Here is a 16,205-nt window from a genome sequence, read left to right as displayed (position 1 = left end):
TTTTTTCGTAGCCTAGCGCCGAGACTGGTTTTCTCATGTACTTGGGTGGTGCGAGGGAGCCCTTGTGTAAGTGGCCTCCGGCGCTGTTAGTCCCAAGTGACAGAGTGCCCGTGCCAGCTGCTGCAGCTCCCTTCGGGAAGCTCTCCCTTGGAAAGGTGTCCCTGGCCGCGGGCGGCGGAATGGAGTCGCTGTACACGACAGCAGTTTGTTCTGAAGCAATATTCACTGTGCTTCAAAACCAACTTCAATAAAACCTTCCGTGTTTTGTTGGCCTTTCCCCTTTTCACTCACTAGAACACCAGTGCAGTTCGTACAGCTCAGCCTACCTGTGGGTATTGTTTTATCCACGTGGCGTGTTCGACTGGAATTTTAGAGAGATTTTAGGCTTAAATATAATGAAGGTTCAAATACAAAGTTTCCTGCAGAACATTTTTATTAGAAGGACCTAAATTAGCACAGGCTGCTGTAGCAGGGAAATTATTTCAGAAATACAACGTGTAAAGAAAAAAACCCTCACGGGTACATGTGTCACCCAGGCTGATCAAAGTTGTACAGAGAGCAAAATAAGCAGCATTTAGGCTTTACTACTTGAAGCAACACAATAAAGACCAATGAGGGTAGTGGTAAAATTTACTGCGTATCTCAAGCTGTATGTTGTCTCCAAAGCAATTTATTTCATTTCTTCATGTATAACTTTTGTGATGAACAGCAGAGTATGTCTGATGGGTAGAAGAGGGAGCAAGACATGCATATGTCTAGCTGCTCTGCAGAGACCATCCAAACACATGTACAATTCAGGTGTGACAATCATGTCTCCACCTCAAAATGAGGTGTGGCATCTTAGGCAATTTTTTTGCTAAATGGATGTGCTCTAAGTTTCCAGTTCTGACAGACTGATGTAGTATGTACATTGTCACAAAAACTTATTTACAGCCTGAAAAGCTACTGATGCTATGTATAGCACCAGTATGTATTGATGGCATGTATAGGAGTATAGATGCGTCTTAATTCATCAATGTTAATTGAGTAAATATAAATGAGCTTCATACATTCTGTAAACAAGTTTAATTCAAAATTTTTATAAAATACATCTTGTATTTACACACATACCTCATCTAAAAATATGAGTCTGTTGAATGCAAAGTTATTACAAACTATCAGAACCATTGGAGAACTGCTTGTACATATTTCTTGCACAGCATATGCAAAAGGTGACCCCTAGAGATACTAAGGTTAAAAGGTGCAAATCTGCAATCGTGTACAAAATATGTACCATGTTAAGTGCATATCTACATTGCATATTACACATGTGCCAAGTCTGTGGAAAGGAACAGTTAAAACTGCAACTAGAAACTTCACAGAACATTACTACAGAGGAGACTGAGAGAGATGGAGGTTAAATCGAACATTCTTGCATCCTTCCAATACTCGTAGTCATTTCAGATGCACAGGATCCGTTACGGACACCTCAGGAACAACTATGCAAAGAGGAACTCAGCTCAAAGCTGTCTGACAGCCTAGTAACCTAAATGTGTCCTCGCCCTTCACGTTTGTGGGGATGCTAGTTAAACATGTATTCACAGGCTCTGGGTTGAGTCTTATAATACTAGTTTGATATTCCTGTTAAAAAAGGAAATATAAGTCATGGGACACAAAAGAAGAGGTAATACCAGATTATCATGCAGGATTCCAAAGCTAATACACATGTTCTTAATATACTGTAACTAGCTTTTTCCTTTCTTTCTTTAGAATGTGGTATGAATGCTCTCTAATCACTTGTAGGTAAGTAAGCTGCTGGTCTAAATTGATGAAGTATGACCCTGCAGTAATTCCACCAGAACTTCAGCAGAAGTCAAAAATCAGTGAAAAGTCAATCAGTCTATCAGTTTTTCTCTTTTTATGTATTACGAGCCAGAGTATTATGCTACAATTTATGTCCAGCATTAACTTCAAGTAGGTCTGTATAAAATCAACACAAGCATCAGCCAGGAAAACAGACTGAGAAAGCTAAAGGTTTGTGGGAGAGTTGGAATTTAATTATGTATCTTGCATCAGTAATGAGTGGTAAAAATAAGTTACCAAAACGGCAAGTTACACAGTCTAAAAAACTGAAAAACTACTTCTGATATGAAAATATGTCCATCAGGGATCAAAGACAGCCCTTGCTATTATCTTGTCATGGCTGATTTTTATTTGCAGCATTAACAAAAAAAAAAGGGGAGGGAGCTTGTGGGATGGGAAATGCTTTTTTCTGTTGCCAAAAAATATTAAGAAACTTAAGATCTATTTAGTGATACTAAATACTGAAGATTGCAAGTGCCTACATTAGTACCATGCAAAGTGAACTTTGGTGGACTTCCCTTGTGAAGAAATATTACCATAAGGACCATTACATAAGCAATCAACACAGTACACAGGAAATATTTAACATGTCATCACATTATTACATAATCCTTGGAGAGTCAAAATTAGCAAGATTTGTAACTGTTACTAAGGCTGTAATTCTGCCTTTTGTAGTGGAGGGAGAATCTGACCTTACAAATCTTTCTTGTTTCTCTTTACAAGGGATTAATAGTATGGATGGATGTGTTCTTAATACCATGCTATTAAAAGCAAAACAGAGCAAGATGTTGTAAAACATAGTTAGGGAAGCATTACTTTTATTTTGTCATCATAAAATAACATCGTTTGAAGATCACACAAATTTGATAGATCATCTTCTTTCTCCAACATTAAGCCAGCACTAGAGATGAGAAAGGTGTTCACCCATTTCTCTGTAAATTTATACTTTTAAGTAAAATAATTTGAATCTCTAAATATGCATTTTAATTAATTATGTCGCAGAGTAAATATCTTGCTCCTTTGGTCAGAGATAGTAAATGAAGACTTCAAATACTTGTATCTTCAGTTTTTAAAAACCCAATATACATCCTTAACCAAGGAGTATTTACGGTACACACAAGCCATAGATACAAAATACACAGTATATACATGTTTTGAAAACAAATTGGAATTTATAAAAACTCAATAGCCAAATCAAAGTAATTGAGGCACTAAATTAAAAGTAGTATCTTCTTGTCTTGATCATACAGACTATTCTGTGAACAATCAGGACTGTTTCATAAATATATATTATCTACAGAATTTGCTGTGCCAAAAAAAAGCCAGCTGTGTTTAAGCTCAAAAGAAAAATTGCACTTTGAGATTCTTACAGTTAATTCATTAACTCGTTTTTTTCTCCTCGAATATAGTAATCTGGTCCTAGTGCTTTTGGCACAGGTACTGAGTTGTGGTTTTGCTATGCTTTGTTATAAAACACAAGGATCTTTTATTTTGTTCATTAAAATCTGAAGAGTCTTAAACAAACCTAGAACTTTGATACAAATCTATATAGCTACAATTGCTTCATTAAATAATATACACAAATATGCTCTTGGATCTTAAAACATCTTGACAACTGGATACAAAACAGTCACTTGTATTACTTCCAGCCTCCTTATCTTACGCATCATCAGTCTGCAAGTGACTAAAATACGACTTCTGGCCACATCTTGCACTAGATCACACCCCAGTGTACAAGGACAGAAAATAAATGTATAATAAAAAGATTGGATAAATTAGAAGGGGTTTCTTGGTCTTGAATTCTTCTCCAACTAGTAATGATGCAGCACTGTATGCAGCCCAAAAGACTCCAAACAACTGAAAAAGAAGATGAACAGTCTTAGCTGACACCACAAGAAAGTCTCGCCAAATACCACGATAAAAATCAGCTCTTCTCTCAACAGAATTAAAAAGAAACCCTCCAAAAGAGAATTTTGGGGTGAAGAACTCCACAGGTGCACACACACACAAAAAGAATATACTAGGTATTTTCATGTAAGTTTAAAGAAATATTTCATTCATGAGCATTCATTTGAGACACTTACTGAAGTGAGCAGCTAAAGATCTACACTAAGTTTTCTCTAATGCAAGACAAACACCACAAAGCAACCCATACCTTACATACACCAATAATTTGAAACCTCCTGGATTCACTTTCTTTCTACCTCTACCCCTTTAAGCAAAAGAGTTACTATACTTAACCTTTCCTCCTGCCATATAGACCAGAGAGTTAAATTAACATTTTTTGTTTCAGGATTCATTTGGCTCAAACTTTTCTTTACTTACGGTGTCCCTGTCTCAAAGTAACTGACCCTCACATTCCTGTTCCTTTCAGGTGCAGTGAGACGCCTGCCAAAATACAACCTGTATCAAAAACTATACTGTGTACTAAGTTAAGGAAGAATCAGCTTAAAAGAGTGGTAGAAATTAACATTGCCTATGGATACCCACTATGTCCGTCCTGGTCAGTGACCTTGACTCAAACCTCAAACCAACAAGATTAGAGCAAGAAGTAATCAGATATTATTATCCTCTAGCAGCACCTTGAATATTAATAAGAAAGGAAAAACACTTCAAACTGAGTGACATACAAAACCACTATAACCTTCTGCAAAACACAAGATCAACAAAGGCAGACAGAACAGAATCCCAGCACAGAACTTCTTCCATGGTTCTGTCAGAGGAGCTGAAGCCCCTTGAGGGATCACGTGGCCCATTCAACTGCTACTGTAAAACAAAACCACAAGAAAAAAACCCAAACCACCACCAAATTGCATGGGATTGCATACTTCTGGTTTTGCTGCCTAACCCAGGGCTGCAGAGATGGACACGAAGGACAATCAAGATCATGACTGAATTCCTTAAGATATGTTAGGAAAACTGCAATTAAAATAATCCAGGTGCACTGCTTGAGTAGTTTACTTTGCTGATTGCAACTGGAAAAGAACCGGCTGGAATTTCCTCATTTCACTTTAAGTTCCCCAGCTTCAGGGCTGTGCAGTTTTTCCCCAAGCACAGAGCTCTCAAGCCATAAGAAGGAGTACTTGCCACAGCTTAAGTAGTTTGGGCCATATGGGGCTTGTCCTGCATTTTCACACGAATGGTGCAAAGGTAAGAACCTTGCGCAGATTTGCCCTGAAGTTAATGTAAGGCTGTTAGAACTAATCAAGTAACAGAGGTTTCATTAACATACATTTATTTTCAAGGTAGATATTGGTTAACTGGCAAGTTAATGATTTACCTTCTCACTCTTAAAAGTAATTGCAAGTTATCAAATGACAAACACAGCAATTTGGTTATTTATCCTACGTTTTAGTTGTACTTCAATTATACTGTTTACCAGCAAGCTAAAAGGACATAAATAATCAAATCAACAGAACAAACCCCAAAAACCATACAGCTTAGGTAGTAACAGAATTTTCTCAGTTAATCTTCCCAGAAGTTCAGCAATAACTTCAAAGGCTACCTAAAGGGGTTTTAAGAAGTACTGGAAGTGTTCAAGAATGCTACGTAGTTCTGGGATCTATCAGGGAAAGTTGATAGTTTTATAAAAGGTGTCCAGCAGCAGGTGGTATCAGGCAAGTTATTCTTTGTACCATACATTCTACACCTGTAAAATCAGAACAATACTTACCTTCTCTGCAAAGGGTACTGAGAGCTTTGTACTGCTACCAGTATGGGAAGGTCTCAGAACAATGACTAACGTCATATTCATGCTGCAGCAACTAAAAATATACTGGATGATGGGGGAAGGGATAGAACAGCTAATTCTCAGATTCTTCATTCTGAGGTTTAATTATGCATCCTCTTCTCAAAATTATAATCCTATTTTTTAATGCAACTATTACAGCACAGCAATATACTTAAATATAAGCTAACCTAGTAACAACAGGTGTTGTTATAGCAACAGCACTCTATGTCCCCAAGCACTCAAAAGCAGCATTTAAGACAGAAATCACTTTCCATCGTGCCAAACAAAAGGATCACAGAGCTCACGTCTGTAGTTCTCAATATTCTGACACATCATTACATTGTCCTGAAGAGATTAATACTCGAAGTGTTAGGAAAATGACTTAGAAGTAACTGTAAACATTTCTCTATAGATGATACGAACTTACTTTTATTAGGGTAGAAACAACTTCAAATGATCCAACCACCAGAAGTACAGGTGCTATGACAATGAGGGGTAGCAGGGAATATCCTATTACACCAAGAACTTGGCCATAAGCAACCTGAAATTTTCAAGCACATAAAACCAATCTCTGTAGTACTCTTTGACACCAAATGCAATTTGATCTTGTTAGAACACTATGAATAGCAATAATAGCTTGTTAGTTATTAACAACATTTCAGCTAAAGAAAGCTTGCTAGTATGAAAATTGGTGTTGTATGCTACACCTTAGAATTATGTAATTAATCAATCGGTTCTCGTTTGTTGTCTTTTTTTTTAAACACTGTAAATGATCACTTTCAAAGGAAGTATTTACACAGGTTAAAATAAATAAATCCATCCACCCTTCACATTTCCATGTTCCACCTTAAACAGTTCTCAACTGCCACTCTCCGAGGAGTGTCCATGTGATATGCAGAAGCACAACTGTAAGAGAGCTCTCAGTGACCAGCTGTAGCCCAGGTTGTCACAAGCAGCAATAATTTTCTGCATTAACATACTCATATCCATTATACCTAAATAAATACATAAAGTAAATGAATGCTTTTAGTGTCAGTACACCTAGAACTTAAATCCCTCTAAGGCACAGAATTCTTCTGATTTCCTGCTTAACTTTATTATGACTATCTTAAACAGAGTTGTTCAAAATATTTCCACAATTATTTTTAACTACAGATCCAAATGTCCACTTTTCCCACACTACAGTTTGAATGCTGCTGGGCCCAGCTAGGCTACTTGGATTTAACAGGAAGAATCGTGGTGAGAAAAGTGACTACCCTGCAAGCATTCTCTTGTGGATGATGATCCTTCCAACTGCACAGCAAACTGTGCACACCTGAACTTTCTCCCCCGTTTATACATTCTGGTAATTTCACATTTTGAGCCACAAACCAGACTGATTTAAGGGCATCTAGATTGTGCTGGTATGTAGAAACACCACGCAGTCACATTCATGAAAGCTTTGTCTTTAAAAACAAGCGTTCACACAAGAAGTCTTTAGCAACTAACAAAAGTAAAGCAAATAACATAGGGAGTCTGCAGGACTAGCGCATCACGAATGCAAGATGCATAGCAAAACTTTAAACATCAAGCATCACCAAATATTTAGTTCTTCATGACACAGTTCAATGCATTTTATGTCGCAGATCCATTTGAAGTTCTGTCCTCCTGTCTGAGGGCCTTGCTCTAAGTCATATTTTTGTTGTTTACACCTGAATTGCTTAGTGACTCAATCTATAAACAGCTCAAGCAGCTATTCCAGCCCTGCTGGTGCAAGCAGCTGGAGGAAGGGATGCAAGCCACAACTTCAATTGGCTTTGCAGTTGAGGAATCCACGCTGGCTTTCATCCCTTAATGGGTTTGAACTGAATCAGAGGATGAAAACAAATACTGGTAGGTGCTTTATCCACCATCATACAACTGCTGTTAGCACCCATTAAAAAAATATACAGATTAGATAAAGGATTGTGCAAGAGCAGTGCAAAGGAAGAGAAAGGATCCGGATTAATCCAATGACCAAAAAATGGAATGCATTTGTCCCTCAAGAATGACCTTCAGTTCTGGATCATAGGAAGCTGCCAGAATTTCTGGGAGTCACAGTACAAATTTCCACACTGCTTATCACTTCCAAGTGTACCACCTATTGTGCAGAAAGATTAGCTGACCATCCCTGTATTTCAGATTTTATTTTGGAGGCCGAGAACCTGAAATGTTGACTTCACACTTACCAACTGCATCCATTCTTAGCTGGCTACGAGGTCCAAAGCCAGCACCAAGAGAACACAAACTACTGAAAAATGTAGCCAAGAGCCTTTACATTACCTCCCTCTACACCCTTTTTGCATACTTACTTCGCCTCCCAGAACTCTGGCCAGTAAAAAAATTGTCAAGGATCCAAATATCCAAATAGTTATAATCCAAGAAACAACCTTAAGAGATAAAGAACAGTTAATTTACATTAATGATTTTCATTGTGAGAAAACTCATTTCCATTAATCACTTCCACTGCAGCCAAGGATTTTATTATGCAAAACTGAATTCTGAATTGCAGCAAGAATAGGTTTACCTAAGAGCACAAAGCATTTTGCAAATGAAATTCAGAGGTTACACTTAGAGAATCATATTAATGGTGTATTTGGTGTACATGGAATGCACATGCAACATCTTTGGTAAGTTTCGTAACAGGAGTAGGATGAGTTTAGTTAAAGCTACCCTAAATGTCTTCACATCCCACCTATTACAAAATGTGGGCTCAGTTTTTAAAAGTCAGCTCAACAAATACAAGGAGTTGGAATTCTGCTCTGCACCCATAAAGACACCACTTTACTCCTTACTCAAACTGAGAATGCTCAGAAGATACAGGACTTTAATTCTTAGTGGAACATTAGTTGTGATTACAACTTAATAAACAGCCTAAGACTCCTGGGACCAAGTCTGTCACTCTTTTTTCTTGCTTCTTTCATTGCCCTGCACTTAAACTAAGGAGAAAATCTTAAAATCATTTTCTGTCTTAATGAAACCTTCAAAGCAACTCAGCTATCTTGGAGTTGAGCCACTAGGAGGACCAAAAGTGGAGCTCTCCCTTTTGAAATGCCTTTTTAGAAAGAAACAACAGTACGAGTCCAGTCTCTGTATTCCCAAATGAACAATGACTGAACTTAAAAATTAAGTCGGTACTCAATTCAGTTCTTTGCTTAATTAAAAGTTCCAGATTTCCAGAAGAATTATACAGGGAAAACGAGATAAAAATCACAGCATCACTTACAAAAAATATGTAATGGTTATATGCTATTTGTGAAAATAGCACATGGCCTCCTTTTTACTTCCTGCTTTCCTCCACTGTCTAAAAGAAGAGGACCAGATTGAAGTCTTAGAGCAGGAGTGCTCATCTCTCTCCAGCTTACAGCCCACCGTTCAGTTCATCTAGCCCAGCTGCTGTCAGTCATCCCATTCCTAGCTGCCAGCTTTCCCCCCTCACACATACACAGCACTCTTACATCCATATGGTAGATCCACTGGTCCTAACACCAGACCTTAAGTTCCTGTACAAGGGGTACACAAACTGCAGGAGGTAGTTCATCTGACCCAGGGTCAAGGAATGGTCCTTGCTTTGCCTAGGAAACAGGGAAGTGGTCCACCCCAAAGGCTGTATGATTATACAGTGGTTTAGTCTACTTGATTCAAGCCTCATAGAAAAACCAGATACTGAGAGCGAATTCTCAGGCAGCATTTGGTACACCATATGGAAGCCAGAGGTCGCAGAGGGAATGATTCTATCCCACCATTCACACAAATCCTTGCATAAGCACATTCTGCTAGTTTACATATGGCTTACTGCGCTACTACACTGTATTTAAAATAACTGCAGCCACACATAGAGTCATAAAGGTACCAAAGTAGGACCACCTAGGCTCACACTCAAATTTTTACTGTAAATGATAACACTTCTCTATTGTAATCTGAACATAAAGGAAAAAACTAACAGTGTTTTTGGAGGCAAATTAAATATGCACAATGCCTCTGAACAGCTATTCACCCTGGAGTTCAAAAGGAATTATGCAAGAAGTCTATTGATCAGAGGAAAGTTATTTGATTGTAATTGAGCAGGGAGAACAAAATAGCAAATGGCACTAAGGAAGATTAAATATACCAGATAACAGCAGTGACATAGTATGAATTAAACAGCTTTATTTGTCAGGAAATTAAAATTCCAAACAAATGCTTTTCAGCAACATTTTCAGTAATAAAAAGCAAGTTAACAAAAGGTCAGAATTAAAATGGAAAGATTCAGCAATATGACTATAAACCCATTAGTATCAATCTGGTTCCTCTAGAAATGCCATCTTTCCTTTGTTTCAATGTATAAAAACAAACCTGACATTTCATCATGATTAACTTACCCGTGGGCTATTTAATACATTTCTTACTGCTGCTGTCTTTCTACATATTAATTGAGAAACAGCCTTTGAAATGCTTTGCATTAGTATGTGGAAAAAAGACTGTCTACCTACATAAGAATGCAAATTGCTTAGCAATCACATCTCCAAGTTTAGTTTAGATTTCCTTTTAGGCAGAAGACTTACACCTACCTTAAATTGTCCATATAATGAAATCATTGAGAAGAAGAGGACAACTGCCAGAGGACCCCAAAAGTCTGGATTATCTCTCACTACCTGCCTATTGAACCCAAGAGATGGCATAGGCATCAACACACATCGAATTTTGTAGTAAATATCCTTCAGATCAATGTCAAGTTCTTCCCTGAAATTGTAAAGCAAGAGAACATTACTAGACACCACAGTAATGAAACACAGCATAAAAGATAAGTGCAGAGGCAAACAGCAGGTTTATAGGGCAAGTCTCCTGTCACCCACAAGGCTTCCTGGAGCCATGACTAGCAAAGGCACAGTCTGTCCACAATAAAGCAACACCATACCTTCATCCCACATTCCATAACTAGTGTGACACAGTTAGATATATTTAATTACTCAAAAATAAATTACATGACTGAGAATAGAAAACACGTACAATATACCCAGGCTGGGTTGGATGAGGCTCTGAACAACCTGGTGTAGTGAAAGGTGCCACTCCCATGGCAGGAGAGTTGGAACTAGGTGATCTTTAAAGTCCCTTCCAACCCAAACCATCCACGACTCTTATCCTAACAGTCTGCATTAAGACAGCATGTCTAATTTTCTGACACACAGGAACACATGACACATTCATATCATTGTAACTTCTTAAAAGTCAAAGACATGCATATGCAAAAGTGGAATGTCTGTGTATTCCTATGCCAAGTGGTTTGCCATTAGCACATTTATTATGGGAACATTTTATTTCAATTTCTACAGGAAAAAAACCCATTGCACTCACTAATCCTAAACCATTCAAGACATAATAGGTAAACCTAATTTTTTAAACTAAGATGTGGTTAACTTTCTTCAACAACAGTAGTTTTCAGCAGACCAGTTTAGGCCAACTGTCTAATTTGTCTTGTTTCCAATATGCGTAAAACCAAATAAAAGCCACTAAAACTAGGAGTAAAATCTGCCAACAGATCTTGCTCTTCTGTAACTGCCTTCTCTGCTTCCCTCTACACTCTCTATAAGCAGATACGAATTGACCAGAAGACTCTTCTCCACAGGAGACTCTTAACTGGTACATGTTGCCCTGACTGTCCTAGTGTAATGGGAAGGAACCAGACTTTCCAAGTAAGGGGTAACTCCACTCCTTCTGGAGTGTCTGTGTAGAACCTCAGTCATGACTGAGGAGCTCTGAACAACTGCAAGAGACTTCCAAAAGATATCCTCCTCTACATTTAAGAGCACAGTGAAGAAAAGTGTAGGATCATATCCTAAGTCCATTTATGATGGTTTTGTTCAAGGCTTTTTCCTTAGAAAAGCTGAAGTGAGAAATAAACACAAAGACATGATTCACCACGATTTCTCTTAAAAAAAATAGTAAATACTGCTCAGTGAGTCTCTCAAAGCAATTTCTGGATTCCTCTTACTGAAGCTACTTCAGAACTGGTATTACTAACCGGTGACCAAGTACCAAAATCTGTTCTTTAACCATTGCTGAATCTAAGGAATAGACTAGAAGCATTTATTTTTCTCCATTTAGCAAAAAGGATGAAGCATTCCTATACTTTACTCTGAAGACTGTGTAACACAAATATTTGCTGTCTGGAAATAATTCTTTGTCATTGTCTAGGGTTTCTGACAGTTTCTCCTGTGAATAAACTGTCTTTTGCCTGAAGCTGACAGCTACCTCATCCAAGAATTGATGGTAGGAAACAACTGTCTGGAGTAAGGCTGCCCAGTGAGAAAGGAAAGAAATAATCTCACTTTATTGAACAAAACATTTGCACAGTAGCATTGCATTGGTGAACTTCCCTTAGCTGCCTGCTGTTCTTTAAATCCTTAGAGGATTTAGATTGCAAGATGTCATTACAATACACATTTTCTGGGAATAATCAAAACTGCATAAAAACTGCTACATCAAAGCCAGATTAAGGTCTTCTCTGTTAGATGATTACATTCATCCTGTGTGCCACAAACCAACCATTTCCCTGGCAAGTTCTCCTCACTTCTAGCAATCAGCAGCTTAGAACACTTAGCTGTCTTTCAATCACAAACTCACGGTCTGTGGTGTAAAAAGTTACACAAAAGACAGAACTCGTATGTTGTCACCTCAGTGCACCAGTCTGTTTCTTAACTACCAGTTAGGTTTACAAAACAGACTTATTCACACAAGGAGCTACTTCTGCACACTTTCATTTAAAGTACTTCTCTAGCAGCAGTGTCATTATTAAGCTCTCCACACATCTGTTCTCTCCCTACACTCTCAACTGCATTCTCCAGAGTACTTTCTGTCCCACTCCAATTTTTTAAAGCATCATTATCTTTAATTCACACAGGAAAACACAGACTGAAGAACAAGGACCAAGGCCCAGGCTGCCTGACTCATAGTGTAGCAACCTTTAAGCTACAACCTTAAGCTTTCTTCAGCCAAGCGCATTTCTGTGAACAAGGGATGCAGAGATTTTCAGTTTTAAGGATATTCTTGTCTTTCAACACAAACACCATTTTAACCTACCTTTATAATACGAGATAGCATGAAAGTTTATAAAGTTTGTGCTACTTTGGTTCTAGCATCTCTACTGTAATAACCATGACTCACAATGCTTTTGCCTCAAGAGTAACTGACAGAACTTAGATGTACTTAACAGGAATCTTTCCATGGGATTGTCTTAGCCTCTGATTCTTTGACAGCATTAAGAAACTTGTGACATGAGTGCAAACGACTGTATTCTTTCCATCTCATTCTTTTAAACCATTATAAGATCAACAGATAAAAGCAGAAAAGCCATATGAGCTTTATACTTATGGAGATTAATAAGATTGGATTTTACTTCCTCCTTCCTCCCTCCCGAACAGTGAACAATAAGCCTTTTTCTTACACTAAAAATAAACCCCATAATGAGAAACATAATGTTTTCATTCCTGCACCAGAAAACACTCATTTGTCAAGTAATTTGTCAAACAGAATTCTAGTCACAGCAAAAGGCTGTGGGACAATCAGAGGCTACAAGCTGTTGGCTTTTCCTATGCAGCTAATAAAGATAGATACCCAAAAATAATTACAACATACAGGAGTGGCTTGTTATCTTCTGGGTCATCATCTTCCACTTCCAGAAGCCAGCCATACCCTCTCTGTCTTAGGAATGTAGTCGCAGTAGATTCTTTGATGAATTCTCCTCCAAGATTTAGCTTAACATCTGGAGTTGCTATGGAGCCACTAAGATCTTAGAGAAAAAGGGAGAGAGAAATATAAACCTTTTAATGTCTTGCCAAAAGCCATTTGGTTTCAAAAGTACTTGAAGATAAACAACAGACATATAAAGCCGCAGGTGCTGGTCATCACCATGAAATATTCAAAGTTAGAGAATAAAATGGTACTTGATCAGATACATAATTTGAAAACATAGTTGTGGTTTTAATGCGATGCTAACAATGTTGGGTTAGGACTCCAATTCCCAGGTTTTGGCTTTTAAATGGGACACTCATTTTATGACACAGTGTTATGGTACGACAGAATGGCTTCCATTTGTGCTTCATCATTAAGCATTTAAAGGCACAAAATGAGATAACTAATGAAAGTCTCATCATGCTGTAAATTGTGGATTATTTACCATTTTTTCTGACCATACTCTACCTCTTTTGGAGGCCATTTTTGCATAGTGACATTGTTTCAACCAAAACCACTCTCTGCTTTTCATGTCTAATTTTTCATGAAAGGAAAGCATTTGAAGGTATTCTAATTTGTACCCTGCCTTTAATACAGCTGAAAAGAGAAAGAATACTAGCAGAGATCCTTAGGCTCCAGCCACTAAGAATAAATACATGGAGTTCTCTTCAATATACCCTGATCTTGCTCTGCCACAGTACTGAATAGAAAAAAGAGCAATTTACCAATATTCTGGTTGTGTCGAAATCACCAGCAAGTATTAATTTTATTTGCTCATTTTATTTAGTTATACACAGATGAAAAATACAAAATAGTACCTGAAAATAAATGAAGCACCTTGAAGAAAGAAAAAAAAATGTAAGAGGAGAATAATTATTCCTTTAGGAAACCATGGATTTCCATTCCCTGCTAAAAAGGAAAAATCTAAACAGAAATGTCTAATTTTTTTTTTTTACAAAGCTTATTAAAAATATATTTAGAGACGAAAACTCTCTTCTCATCCAACAACTTTTCACTTCATCCAAGAAAATCTTTATTGCCTTTCCACTGCTGTGTGTTTTACACACATAAAATTTCCTAGGCACAAATTTCCCAAAACACCCAGTCATAGCAAGTACTTCTGAAACACATACTCACAGAGGCAAGTCAGGCCGTATTTTAGACTGCATCTGCAACACCTTCTTTTAAAATGCAGCACAGTTTTATAGAAACAAAACCTGTACAGTGACAGAGCCTCACAGTGTCTTCAGCCAACATGCCTTAAGTGTTCACAGATCACTTGGTATCTCCATTAATTCAACAGAATTCTCCTTCCCAAATCAGCTTGATAGGCCACTCAACCTTAAATTTAAGCTTCACCATAAATGCTTTTCAACCATTTAATAGCTGTGACAGTTAATGATCCATTGATTTGGTTCTTGGACCACCACCAGCACAGGATCCTTGTAAAGATCACAATTAATTTAAAGAAAGTTTCTCTTTGCTCCTCTCAGTATCAGCACACATACACTGTTCTCAGCAGGCTCAAGCAAAGCCTTCCTCTGCTGTTTACAGAGGGAGAAAACAAGAAAAGTGTATTCTTAATGCCTGGGCATCAAGGTAGAGAAAGTCTCAGAAGTCTTCTTGTATCACTGGCAGCCTTTTGTCATTTAGAAATACTTGTTTATGCTACAACACTTCTTTGCAAGTAGGGGTTCTTGCTACTCTGTGCATAAATGTGGCTGCCAAAAGCAGCAAATACAACAGTCCAACCAGCCATTTATTTCTACTTTCTCAGTGACTGTTAACAATCCATTCCGAGGCAGGGAAAATCCTACACAAGTCTTGTTTACCAAGACTCCTCTTAGCAGTAAATGATCAGTGAATTCCTACAACCACTCTTCTGAATTATGAAACCTATTAACATGATCTTGATATAAAGCTACAGAAAACAAGGGGGGAAAAAAATTGGTCACCTCTTCTGTAGGCTGCTTGGAGTGAGCTGGTTACAGGAGGGCAATAGGGTGCTGAACAACCTGCCAACAACTGATGGTTCTGAGGCCTCCTAATGAGAGTCACAGTGTCTTCACTGCTGCTGTCTCAGGCTGAACACCACAGAAACAAAATTGAGATCTCTCAGATGCTTCATTTCAACCAGGCTGGGTTAGATATTAAGAAAGTTTTTCCTGTGAGGGTGGTGAGACACTGGCACAGGTTGCCCAGGGAGGCAGTAGAAGCCCCAGCCCTGGCAGTGTTCAAAGCCAGGCTGGATGAGGCCTTAAGCAAACCGGTCTCGTAGGGAGGTGTCCCTGCCCATGGCAGGGGGTTGGGAATAGATGATCTGTAAGGTCCATTCCAACCCCTAAAATTCTATGATAATACAGGCATTGTGGCACAACAGCTTTCAAACCAGTCTTGCTCTCAATTTTGAAAAGCAGTACTAGAGGTAAAAACCCAGTCTGTTCTTTATACCGTATCTGTCCATGTAACTGAGAACACCTCTCCGACATTCTTTCCCAAAACCAGCTCCTACCTCTCATGAAAATAAGATGGGGAAACAGAACAGGTTTTGCTTTCATTTTTTCCTATGGATCAAGATTTGGGAATCAGAGTGCAATGTGTAGTATTTTAATTTTGAAATATCAAGATGGTTAGTTTTGCTTATGTTTTTCTTTGTTAGGGTAGGTCATGCAGCACTTTGCAAACAGAGCTACAGGCAGGAGTTCACACCTTGCTTGTGTTCATAAAGAACAGGGAGCCAAGTCCAATTCAAAACAATCTACTGGTCAGGTGGCTGTACTGGATTAGGTTCAGCATCGCCCAACAAAGGCTTCCACAGAGAATCCAGAGAGCTTCTGTTCAGAGGTACATGGATCCTTTCCCAAGCCAAGGTGGAGAAGAAAAACAAAACAAACAAACAAAACCC

The 16,205-nt window shown here is 38.2% G+C and overlaps 1 protein-coding gene across 1 annotated transcript; it reads right to left on the bottom strand.

Annotated features, from left to right (window-relative positions):
- Nucleotides 1-2,643: 2,643 nt before the first annotated feature.
- YIPF4 (Yip1 domain family, member 4) lies at nucleotides 2,644-13,784 on the bottom strand. Its single transcript, XM_009084603.1, has 6 exons — nucleotides 13,769-13,784; nucleotides 13,205-13,358; nucleotides 10,141-10,312; nucleotides 7,903-7,980; nucleotides 6,000-6,113; nucleotides 2,644-3,699 (listed from the first exon to the last, which is right to left on the bottom strand). The coding sequence occupies exons 1-6, from the start codon at nucleotides 13,782-13,784 to the stop codon at nucleotides 3,562-3,564; spliced, it is 672 nt and encodes a 223-aa protein (XP_009082851.1). The 3' UTR covers nucleotides 2,644-3,561.
- Between the last annotated feature and the right edge of the window lie 2,421 nt (nucleotides 13,785-16,205).

The sequence above is a fragment of the Acanthisitta chloris genome, unplaced genomic scaffold (assembly GCF_000695815.1).
Source record: "Acanthisitta chloris isolate BGI_N310 unplaced genomic scaffold, ASM69581v1 scaffold35411, whole genome shotgun sequence".
NCBI classification, from domain to species: Eukaryota; Metazoa; Chordata; class Aves; order Passeriformes; family Acanthisittidae; genus Acanthisitta; species Acanthisitta chloris.
Note: the sequence above shows the minus strand (reverse complement) of the source record. Positions and strands in the feature narration are given on the sequence as shown.